The sequence below is a fragment of the Miscanthus floridulus genome, chromosome 8 (assembly GCF_019320115.1).
Source record: "Miscanthus floridulus cultivar M001 chromosome 8, ASM1932011v1, whole genome shotgun sequence".
In the NCBI taxonomy this organism is placed as follows: Eukaryota; Viridiplantae; Streptophyta; class Magnoliopsida; order Poales; family Poaceae; genus Miscanthus; species Miscanthus floridulus.
Window position 1 is genome coordinate 111,086,175 of NC_089587.1, and position 12,428 is coordinate 111,098,602.

General features: G+C 43.8%; 2 protein-coding genes and 1 long non-coding RNA gene across 5 annotated transcripts; 1 reads left to right on the top strand and 2 right to left on the bottom strand.

Moving 5' to 3' along the window:
- Positions 1–1,595: 1,595 nt before the first annotated feature.
- Positions 1,596–2,837, top strand: LOC136473263 (uncharacterized). Of its 3 annotated transcripts, none has more exons than XR_010762557.1 (5): positions 1,596–1,704; positions 1,834–1,962; positions 2,029–2,207; positions 2,285–2,389; positions 2,536–2,837. It is a non-coding gene; the product is annotated as an uncharacterized lncRNA (long non-coding RNA). The 3 variants fall into 3 exon arrangements; XR_010762556.1 differs by having other exon boundaries at positions 1,639–1,704; positions 1,788–1,962; XR_010762558.1 differs by having other exon boundaries at positions 1,639–1,704; positions 1,788–1,962; positions 2,036–2,207.
- Positions 2,838–5,691: 2,854 nt separating this feature from the next.
- LOC136473264 (uncharacterized protein At2g39795, mitochondrial-like) lies at positions 5,692–7,495 on the bottom strand. The gene is made up of 2 exons (XM_066470942.1): positions 6,837–7,495; positions 5,692–6,212 (listed from the first exon to the last, which is right to left on the bottom strand). The coding sequence occupies exons 1-2, from the start codon at positions 7,370–7,372 to the stop codon at positions 6,053–6,055; spliced, it is 696 nt and encodes a 231-aa protein (XP_066327039.1). The 5' UTR covers positions 7,373–7,495; the 3' UTR covers positions 5,692–6,052.
- A 577-nt stretch (positions 7,496–8,072) lies between these two features.
- LOC136469728 (uncharacterized) lies at positions 8,073–8,555 on the bottom strand. The gene has a single exon (XM_066467808.1). It carries the CDS (start codon positions 8,553–8,555, stop codon positions 8,073–8,075), a length of 483 nt encoding a protein of 160 aa, XP_066323905.1.
- Between the last annotated feature and the right edge of the window lie 3,873 nt (positions 8,556–12,428).

The window sequence follows — 12,428 nt, forward strand, 5'->3', positions numbered from 1 at the left end:
TGTGTTTCGAAAAAGGAGAAAAATTAAGCAAAACACATCAACTAGATAGGAGAAAACAAAGGAACTGCTACTCTCTGCTAGCTTTCATAGCGGCAAAACATAGGAGAAAAAGTCGATCCATGCATGCTTGGATCTGCTGCCATACACGTATGATGAGGTCGAAAGAGAGGGAGAAAGAAGCTGCATGCTAGCTGCTAGTAGGTGGCACTGGCACGTACGTATATCATGTATACTTCCTGTACGTAAATAAATGAATCGAAGACCAGGGTACGTAAGCAAAGAAACCATCCAATAGCCAGATATATGAACACGATATACTCTGTGTATATATACTAGCAAATATACCTATGCGTTGCAACTGGAGAAAAAAAAACTATCAAATATTCATGGAAATCGAGAACAGAAATGATACATATCTATTTACGTTTCACTCTTTCTATAAAACTTTAAAGCTATAATTTATTATTTTTATGATAACTATGACATTCATATATATGAGCTAATTTTACATCTTCACTTTAATATTACTTTCATACATGCATATTAGACAGATTTATTTAAACTGATATGGACAAAAAGCTGTTCTAGATTGTAGTTCACGTTCAAGATTTGAATAGTTGGACCAATTGGCTAAATCAGACTAATAAGATAAGTTTTGTTTGTAATCAAAATTGCATCGATAACTTTAGTGGTGTAAATCTCTATTTTTTAAGGAAGAGATGAATTTCAATTGCTCATACTATTATTATTGTATCTATTATTTGTTTTTAATATTTATATGATAAAAAAAAGGACGGAAAAAATCAATCAGATGTTAAGGACAGTGCAATCGGATGTGGAAAAAGAGGACCGTGAAAAAAAAACAGAAGCCAATCGGATATGGTAAAGCCGACAATAAATACAAAGACTCTTTTCACGCTAATAAGAAAACAGGGAAAATATTTTTTTTAATATTTATATGATTAAAAATAAAAAAGGATGGCAAAAATCGATCGGAAGTTAAGGACAGATGTAATCTGATGTGGAAAAAGAGGACCGTGAAAAAAAGGAAGCCAATCGCATACCTTAAAGCGGAAAAAGGTAAATACAAAGAAACTTTTCATGCTAATAAGAAAATAGGAAAAAAATAAAAAGACCCAAAACCCAAAACTCATCGTGGTTTGATATTATGATAAGCTTTGACTGATTTCGATTTTTATCCTTTTCTATTTGAAGTAGGATTCCTATTTAGCCTGTTAGGATCGAAGGGATCTATTTGGATTAGTATTCGTAGCTATCCAGGTTACCTTATTATCTATGTGCATATGTCATATATAATATGGGAGATTTCTAGACACTTTTCACATTCATAGAGTTAGTTAGGAAGGGCCCGACAAAAAAATAGGTGGAGAAAATTTTTTCCTCTTTAATATTATATATAGATATAGATTATTATATAGGGAAAAATTTTCATACCAGCTACTCCCTCCTTCTAAACCCACGTAAAGTATGCCCACACACGCCCGAGACTCTTTTCAAGTCATGCTTGCAAATGGATACCGGGCATAGAAAACCCGTTAAGAACTACCGATCCTAATTTTAGGTTCCTTATATACATTCACCCATCCGCCGCATTGCGTCGTTTCTCATCTCATCCTGGCGATCCCTCGAGGAACTGGCATGCGGCCGCCCGTCGACCACATCGTTGGGCGACTTTGTTGGAAGGTAATGGCATCTAAATGCAAAATTAATCCTTTTTCCCCTTTATATTAACCTTGTTCGGTTGTTCTTGTCTTGGCTTGTTTCAGCTTAATCCAGCCGAACACCCCGATTGATTCTTTCTTGGTAACACAGATGAACGTGCGGCGGCGGCGACAACTTTGCTGGTTTAGTCGGACTCCACAGCGCAGCTGTGATCATTAAGCCCGGCGATATTTTGATGCGACGACGAGAAGGATCCATCGATGGCGGAATCCATATATGGTTGAGACGTCCCAAATCTTTCTGTTATTTGGATCGATATGTTCATTTAAATCTAATTCCTTGCAGATTGCAGATCTAGCGACGATATCCTCGTACCTTGAGGCGTTTCTCGAGCTGCTCCCCTAATTCATCTGCTGGCATCGTCCCTAGCTGAAAAGAAACGTGGCATGCAGATCCGTGATGCCTAGGCATCACTTTTAATTTCTCTCTCTCTGTGATTAGCAACATTCGTCGATGGGATCCAGGTATGGGCGAGTCAGTCCTAATCCTTACTGCAGTAATCGATTTGTTTATTCCAATCTAATCTCCTTGCACCTTGCAGATCCGTATCTCTAGCAATTTGTGGCCGCAACTTTTGCCGTCGTACGTGGTTCTGCAACATGCCAACGATGATTCTCCTGTACGTCCAGTCCTGACATGTGAACAGGTGACGATTAGTACTCTATTTTACATTCTAGTGTTCCTTTTTCAGTATAGTATGCATCAATACATCTATATGATTTCAGTTTCCTGCATCCCTCGTTGGTCGATCTATACCCGCTAGTTTCTCATTTTATACTCTTTACGAACCAGGTAGCAGATTGCATCTCGAGGAAGCTACGTCTGCATTCGCCTATGTCCTCCGCCCGGTCCGCGTGTCCATGGTTCATCCCAGCGACGACCACGAAGCATTCAGTGCACCGGCGACCAAAAGCAAGCTGAGAGATAAATGCATGCCGTAGTAAAATAATATACTCGTAATAATGTATGAACCTTGTCAAAAAAGTATGTACATATAGGCCTTGTTTAGATGCATCCCAAATTCCAAGTTTTTTCACTCTCTCTCCATCACATCAATTTTTAGCCGCTTGTATGGAGTATTAAATGTAGGTAAAAAAAATAACTAATTACACAGTTTAGTTGGAAATCACGAGATGAATCTTTTGAGCCTAGTTGGTCCACGATTGGACAATATTTGTCAAATAAGACGAAAATGGTACTATTCATCGGGTTGAAATTTTTTCGCAATCTAAACGAGGCCATAGTAAGCGAACTTCCGTGTATCTACATATACATATACTCTCATTTTTGTCAAAAAAAAAAGGTATGTCAGGCTTTTCTTTTTTCAAAAGAGTATTTTCCATACTCAATTTTTTGGCAAAAGTACTAGTTCATACTAGTTTTTCCACCTTGTAGTATGTGTGTATACTCGATTACTGCACATGTAGTATGTGCACATACGTACGTACGTACTCCAGGTATCAAAACTACATAATTTTTAATATGACCTTGTAGTACGTGTATACATACTCTATTATTGTACGTGTATGTGCACATATTCTTAAAAAGTATAAACGCATACTACTGTACATATATATGGACATACTACCTAGCACATATCCACACATACTATACTTGTCTTCGGGTATATGGACATACTCTCTAAAAAAGTAGGAATGCATACTACCGTATATACATATACTTGCCAAAAATGGTATACACAATCCCTATATATGCGTAATAAACAATATTTTTATATGTGGCATGAAGCCATCACCTGAAATCTAGGAGGAGATAAGTTCCCATGCATGCATGCGTTTTGAAAAGGTGCGACGGTTAGAGGAGGGAGTGACTAGAAAACTCACCCTTATTATATATAATATACATAGCTCGTCGTACATACCAACTCCTTGGAGAGGTCAATGGCGGCATCATGCTAGCTCTTCTTCTTGCCCTGACTGCTGCCGCAGAACACGCAGATCCTCTTGAACCTACTACTGGACTGCATCACCTTCCTCCAGGTCGCCTTAGGGCGCGTTTAGTTGGCAAAAATTTTTGGTTTTGGCTACTGTAACACTTTCGTTTGTATTTGACAATTAGTGTCTAATTATGGACTAATTAGGTTCGAAAGTTTTGTCTTGCGATTTCTCACCCAACTGTACAATTAGTTTTATTTTTTATCTATATTTAGTACTCCATACATGTGCCACAAGATTTGATGTGATACTTTGAAATGAAAATTTTTGAAATCTAAACAGGACCTTATATGAAGCCCGCTTTATTAGATGGGATGGGACACTGGGAGGCCGGGTAGCCCTGACGCACCATACACACACACATAGTACAACCGGAGTACTACGACGTATGCGAATGCGTGCGGAGGATCGGGACAGGGTATACTAGGCAACAGATTGCAGGAGACGTGGAGGACGATGTTTTTTTTTCGGCTGATAAGCCGGTTAAAATTGATTTGGTGTGTCAAGCTGCCAGGATTGTGGGCGTGTTGTTCGGTGCGCGTCGCGGTTGTGGTTTTCATTTCGGATTTTTTGGGCCGGGTTGCTGCCCCTGGTGTCGTGGCCTAGTGGGCTGCGATGCGATCCATGGTGCTGGGGTTTACTTCTTTTCTTGTTTGTGGCGGTCGTGGGTCCTCGGGCTCGGGTGCAGCAGCGATGAAGGAATATCAATCACTTATCGAGAAAAATCGTTATTAGCTATTGGAAGCTAGAGGTGCCTTAAGTCATTTTTAACGGTGAGTTTCAGGACACAGATATCACAAGCTCACAACAGCTGCCAAACACTCATTTCCAAAACAATTTCATAGATGAAATTATTTTTCTCCTCCTCTCACAAAGACATAAGTTAGGATGAAGATGAAAAAAGTAGCTTATCCCAACTCTCTCCCTCATTTCTCTCTCTCCCTTCCATGCATGAAGTTGTTTTGCCAAACAGTTTTTCCAAAACATCTCAAGTTGCTTATAAAGTTGTTTTCCAAAAAAAAAAAAACCAACTCTACTAGTAAAGCTGAGCTATGCCAAACAGGGTCTAAAAATATCACATTAGGTTTTGTGACAACATGTTTCATCCAGATAAAACTCTCTCTATCTCTCTTTTTATAATTAACTAGCCAAGCCATCAAATTTGCTAATGCATTATAATATTAAATGCAAATAAAAACCTAGATGAAACCCCAGCCTTATTTACCGCCGGAAAACTGTCTTCTTTATCTGTCATCAACGCAAACTTTCGTGCCTAAAATAAGCTATTTGTTGATCAAGCATGCTGATATGTAACTTTGATTTCCAGATCAAGTAGGTGAAAGATCAATCCAGTAACATGCATTAGTTCCGTGCCTAAAATAAGCTATTTGTTGATCAATCCACTAATATAAAGTAACATTATTAGTCATTATTTTCAACAATTTTAATGGTACATATTATGTATCATTGGTCATATTAATCAAAATTAGCATAATTAGCTACATTAAGTTATGCATTAGTTGTATAAAACTAATGGTACATATTAGTAATATTATAAAATCAATACTACTCCCTATGTTCCAAAAATAAGCGATGTTTTAGATTTGTCCTAAGTCAATATTTATGACACCAAAATACCGAATAGGTAGACTATAAAAATGTATTTCATGATAAATCTAATACTACTTATTTGGTATTATAAACATTAGTATTTTTTGTATAAATTTGATCAAACTTGAAATGGTTTGACTTAGGACAAACCTGAACATCATTTATTTTGGGACGGAGAGAGTATTAGTCATTAGTCACAGTGACAGTAATAACTTTTAGATACTGTCACCTAGTACTTTATTCTTCACAGACTCGGATGTTATTGGATATTTTGAATACAAATCTAGAATTAGATAGAGAAAACAACAGAAAACAGATTTGGATACATCTATTTAATATCCATATTAGAAACAAATACGAATACAGACATTCATATTACAAGTTTTAGCAAATATAGATTCGGGTATTTTAGATTTCCAGACATCCATTTACACCGTTAAGCAAGAAGACCTACACGGATGAGAGGCAAGGAAATATCTACCATTTACACCCTAGTTGGAGGCTTTCGACACATGTATTATGACTCTTATGTTACAATCAAAGGAAACATGTTTTTATTAGAGAAATAGAGAGCAAAAAAAGCTGCCCTGCTTCCTGGAGAGAACACCTCCCGGGGGTGTATAGAGGCAGATCGCTAGCATATCTGACACCAATAAAAATAAATTCAAATAATAGTAAAGTGCCAAGATTGTGATCAAAGGCCACAAGTGTTGTAAGACAAACGATTAACCCGACTCGAATGTTCATTTTTTGATATGGCACTCAACGTTTTTCAGCCATCTGATAAGTTCAGTATGCTCCTTGTTTTCCATGTACGCATCCAGAAATGCAGCAAGGTCATCATTCACTCCAATTTGCTCCAGATAATCTTGCACCGCGCTTTGCATTTCCTCATCTAACTCACTGCTCACCAGAACAAACAAATTAGTTATCAGTATATGCCCCCCCAAAAAAGAGGGAAAAGTCTCCCATATTGGCACGAAAGAAGCAGATTTGTCGGGAATATAGAGCAATTAAATCAAAATGGCAATGAACAAGGCCCTATTGGTTCATGCTCAGATTTTACTTTAGTCAGCCCGTCGTAGATAATTTCTGTAATGAATAGAACTTGTGATAAAACAAAAGGACCTGTGATAAATAGTTTCTCCTTGTTGTGTCTAACAAGTTAGCACTAGTCATTTTTTTCAAATAAAACACATATTTGGGTATTTTCCACAGAATTCATACCATTTCCTTTTGCAAACAAAAGGCAAACACATTTGACATTTTCCTCAACATTTCCTGAACATGAATTGGGAATGGAAAGGGATTCCGACCATTCCCGTCCTCAAGTACTTGACCTATTTCATCAATGACCGACCACACGTCCACACTATGGTTAGTTCAATAAAAATAGAACTAAGTGGCACATTTTGATCACTAGCAAGGCGAGTATCAACACCCTAAAAGCAGCAATTGCGAGTAACGTAGCAACCAAAAATTTGTCAAAATTTAGAGATGTTCATGATTCCCATCATATAGTATCACCTGAATTGGCGGCCGACGTACTGCTGCAATGGCGCAGGCCCGCCACGGCGGACGAGAAAGACCCTCCGCACCTCCATCTCGTCGGGCCACGCGGAGCACTCGAAGGTGAGCGCCATTCCAGGCCGCGCGGCCTTGGAGACCTCGACCTTGACGCTGATGTGCAGCCTGGGCGGGCCGCCCGTGTCCGCGCCCGAGCGGGAGGGAGGGAGCGCGCCGTCGACTAACGTGGCGTCCACCCTGACCTCTTCTTCCTCCCCCTCGGCCGCAGGGAACACGCTGCGCAGGCGGGCCCACTGCTCGCCAGGGCGGTCCTCGACGGTGAATGGAGTAGGGGGTGGGGGTGACGGTGGTGGGGCGAAGTTATTGAGAGAGGAGATCTCGGAGCGTACAGAGCGGAGGAGGCGGTCGACGAAGGCGGAGCGGCGCATGTCAGAGATGTAGGTGCGAGTCCCGAAGAGGTGCGAGGAGCTGCGGGATGGGAGCGGGAGCGTACCGAGGTGGGGACGAAGGCGGAGCAGCGGCCGTGCCAGCGCCATAGCGACGCTCGTCGGCGGCGGGGGTCGGAGATTTTGATGGGGTTTTGAAGGGCAGCCGAAGGGAAGGGAAGCGGAGCCGCCGAGCCGGTTTCGCCTTTTGGTGGATCGTAGGAGTAGTGGAAAACGGGCAGGCCCAGTTTTTGCAGGCCAGGATGGCGGAACTAAACGAGATTGTTCTCGTGGGCTGTCCTGGATCAGAAGTGTGTTTCGTTCACGGCCGCGGCGACGGAGGAGGCGAGGACGGGGTGGTGCCGTGCAGAGCTCGGACGACCGGGTCACCGGGAGACGTAGCAGGCAGGTGCCGAGAGGGAGGGCGGCCGGCCGGCCGTGGAGGAGGGCGAGCTACCAGGGCGAATTTTTTATTTTTTAGTTTTTTTTTAATTTTTTTTATAAATATATCCCTGTAGAAAAGATTTCAGAATCTGAACCCTTAGGCGTCGAGTTAACACGTCTCGGCGCCAGCGTCCGTGGCGTCGAGCTCTTAGACTCAGCAAACGTGGCAGTGACATGGCAGGAAGCTCGGCGTCAGTCACCCTGCTGCCAAGCTCGACGCCGTAGATCTTAGCGCCGACCTTGATGTCAGGGTGACTAACGCCGACTCTTTCTTACGTATGGGCCCCAATCCTTTCTCTCCTCCTCTCCCCCTCTCTCTCGCATCTCTCTCGCCCGAGCAGAGCACCGCCGTCCGCGCCCTCTCCCTTCACCGGCCGCCCGAGCCCGTGCACGCGCCACACCACCATGCCCGTAGCCGCCCCGCGCCCGCGCAGCCTCGCCCTCGCCCGCGCCCGGCCGCCCGCGCCGTGCCGCCACCACGCCCGTAGCTGCCCCGCGTCCGCGCCGCCCCGCGCCCGGACGCCACGACCGCGCCCGCCCCACGCCCCGAGGCCGCGCAGGACCACCGCGCCCGCGCCCGCGCCACGCTGCCACCGCCCCGGTCCCCTCGCCGGTCCCTGCGCCCGCGCCACGCCCTCGCCTCGCTCGACGTGCCATCCGCGTCCACCGAGCTGGCCTCACCGCACGGAGCGCCGGGCATCCCGCGCCCGCCGCCCTCCACCGCCGTTGTCGGTCGTGCCCCCGCCGGCCCCGGCACCTGCAGCGCCCGGTCGTGCCTCCACCGGCTCGGCTCGTCGGCCTGACCCACGCCCGGCGTCCGCTGCGACTCCGTCGACGTCCGTGACTCCATCGTCGGACAGGTAAAAATTATGAATTTACACTGTGCGTACTTAGTTAGCTTTGATTGTAGTGTAGTAGTTTTGACATTTATTATTTACTAGTTAATGTGATGACTCAGGTAGTTGATTTAGTTAGTGATCTACTGAGATATATATGTTGATAGATAGAAGCATAGATACATAGGTACATAAATATAATTACATAGCTACTTAGATAGGTAGTTACATATTTAGTTAACTAAATAGGATCTAGCTATTTAGTTAGTACACTATATCTATGTATGTAGTTGTTATCTTATTTACTTAGTTTATAGTTAGAAAGTACTTGTTAGGTACTATGTATCGTCTAATTTAAACTAAAGAACATATGTTTCATTATGTGTTTGAACTAGATGAACAACCTAGTGACCATAATCATGGAGGCACCGTTGAATACGATCGCTATGGATATGTTAAGTTTGTTGACATGCAAAGCATGCCTGTGCTATTCAATGATAGACCTTCATTTAGTGAGATGGTTGCAAGGGCTCGGCAGGAGCTGCATTGCCTTAGAGATGATGGCATTGCAGTTGAGGGTATACTACACCTAGGTTCTCCTCCCAACATCCTCAGGCGAATAATCCCAATTGGTTGTGTGGATCAGTGGGAGAACTATGTGAGATCGGCTATGAAGAGCCAGCTGCAATGTTTGGACGTGTTTGTGCGTCGGGTGTTAGTTGATCTCATCCCTCATGGGTTTTCCCCACCAATGGGTCAGCAGCCACACATCGACCCTCCCGTCCCAGAACTTGATATGGATGTGGAGGTTGCACCTACGATTCCTGATGCTCAATCTGTCCCCAATGCGGTAGTTGGAGATGCTTGTCAGACTTATGTTGTTGTGGCAGATCCTCCTCATGAGATCTCTTTGACACAGAATCGTCTAAGTAAGTGTCTTAACTGCATGGTTATTGGGAGCTTACCCCCTTTCTTACATTCATTTCTTTCATTCTTTCCTCATTTCTCTACTTATGTTGCAGGAGACATTCCTGAGAATGTTGATGTGCCCCCTGTTGCTGCGCAAGTGCACTGTGGAGATGGATTCTGTGGCTCCAATAATATTGAAATTATGAATGATTTGGAGCCATATGAGATGGCAAGGGCTCTTGATTCTGATGATGATCGCCCTATTGGAGAGCTAACAGAGAGTGATATTGAGATGCTGAGGCGTATCTTTCCCAGCCGCCGTGATCCAAGAGTTCACGAGTTCAGCGATCTTACTCATTCCTATCAGGCGTGTGTAGAAGGATGTGATGATGAGCTCCTAGAAGCTCCTAAGGCTAGCCCTAACTTGGTAATTGAGAGTGGGAGGGTGTTCAAGGACCTCCCTACATTGAAGAGGTGGTTGCAGGCATTTGTAGTGATACGAAAGAGACCTTACAAGGTCTTACATTCATATGCGGAGCGCCGTTACATAGTTGTGTGTGACAAGGAACGCTACCCATGGAGGGTTTGTGCAAGGAAGCAAAAGGTCACCAGAAAGTGGAAGATCACAAAAGTTGTCGAGCCACACAATTGTATTGACCATGAGCTGACACTGAGACATCGGCAGTTGACATCTACCCTCATTGCCAAGCGGTTGGTGGGAATATTGCAGGGAGAACCCAACATGAAGGTGATGACAATTATTAGGACCGTTGAGGCGTTGTATGGAGGTTATGTGATAACTTATGGTAAAGCTTGGAGGGCTAAGCAGCGAGCTTGGAAGATGATATATGGGGACTGAGAGGATGGGTACGAGCAGCTGCCAGTACTTTTCAATGCAATCAAAGCGGTGAATCCAGGCATGCATTATGAGTACATCCCAAAACCAAATGCATGGAAGGATGGGAGGCATATATTCTTCCATGCTTTATGGTGCTTCCCTCAGTGTGTCGAGGCCTTTAGGCACTATCGTCCTGTCTTCTCCATTGATGGTACGCTCTTGATTGGCAAATACCAGGGCACACTTCTTATAGCCATATCCTGTGATGTGAACAACAAGTTGGTTCCTTTGGCATTTGCTTTGGTTGAGAAGGAGAACAATGATAGTTGGGGATGGTTCTTAAGGCTAGTCTGGATATACATGGTTGGGCCTGGCAGGGTGGTTGGCGTCATATCTGATAGGCACCAGGGCATACCTAATGCCGTGCGAGAGCAGATAGAGGGGTATGCACCTTTGCACCATCATTGATGTACTCGACACCTTACCGAGAATCTACTTCGGAAGGATGGTGTGAAGGGTAACTTTGATCTGTTTTAGGAGGCTGCTCGACAGCTTGAGGACAAGTACTTTTAGAAAAAGTTGGAGCAGGTCAGAACCGCATCAAATGCAGAAGGTAGACAATGGCTCCTAGGTTTGATGAGGGATTTAGAGAAATGGACGAGAGCTCACGACGTCGGTGGATGGAGGTACGAGTTTTAGTGTAGCAACATGGTAGAGTCATTCAATAAGTTGCTATTGGGGATACGTGGTATGCCCATGAATGCAATTGTTCAATACACCTTCTACAAGCTTGTTGCCTGGTTCAACGATAGACACACCCATGCATTGAAGATGCGGAGTGATGGAGAGATATGGGTTCCGAAACCAAAGACACACCTAGAGAAGGCAAATGAAAGGGCTAGCACACATGAGGTTACATGCTTTGACCACGCTACAGGGACTTATCAGGTCGAGCATAGGGGAGGTACAACGTCCGACAGCGTGGTCCGAGAGTCGAGGATGCATGCGGTTGTCCTCCAAGATTTCAAATACACTTGTGGTAAACCAAGGCAGTACCATTTTCTATGTTCCCATTTGGTGGCAGCAGCTAGGCATCACAACTGTAATATCGAGAGCAGGATACCTCACGAGTTTAGTGTCGACACGCTTGTGCACACATGGAGCCTCTGCTTCGTGCCTTTCTAGGACCCTGGAGAGTGGCCTTCATATGATGGGCCGAAGTATATTGTGGATCCAGCTTACCGTTGGAACAAACGTGGATCAAGGAAGAGGACGAGGCACGGAATGGTTATGGATCAGATACCTAGAAGAATGAGGTGTGGGAGAGGAACCCTATTTGTTACTGACCCCGAGCAGTACAAGTGCGGCAAGTGTGGTAGACTTGGCCACAATTCACGAAGTTGCCATTGGCAGATTAGTGAGGTGCGACTATTGGTTGATTTTATTATTTCATATTTGTCATATTCATTTAATTAAATATGCATGTCTCAATTTATGCATGTAATTGTGTCAATTACTTGTACATTTCTAAGTTCATGTTTCATTGTATATTAAATTTCTAATTCATTGATTTTTTTGTAGGATGGCACAATTCCACCTGCTCGACTCGACATACGAGGCGACCCACCGAGGATGTCTCATAGCGTAGGGGCAGGTAATAATTTATATGTTTTGTTCAAATTTTGGTGAGCGTACATGTGTTCATGAAGTAACAGGAGACTATGTTTTATTCCATGTAGGACTTTTCGCTCCTTCATCCTAGAACCCACAATGGGTTCTTGGACGTGGTACGACGATAGGTACACTCCTTTCCTGCAAAGAGCTAGCCTAGATGTCATCTCTTTTTAGGTTCATCGTGGGTTGCCCAAGTTCAACTTAGTGGCCATAACTGCGTTGGTTGACAGTTATTATATTTAATCATTGCCTCTATTCATGGCCATTTGTTCATGTGCTTGCCCTTTTGACATATAATCTTGTTTTGTCTAAAATATAGGTGGTGGCCGGAGACTCACAGCTTCCACCTACCTTTCGGGGAGATGACAGTCACGCTCTAGGATTATCAGAATATGCTAGGCTTGAGGATTCATGGCAACCCAATCATCAGGCAGTGCAGGTCAGAAGGCTGGAGAGCACGAGTGGA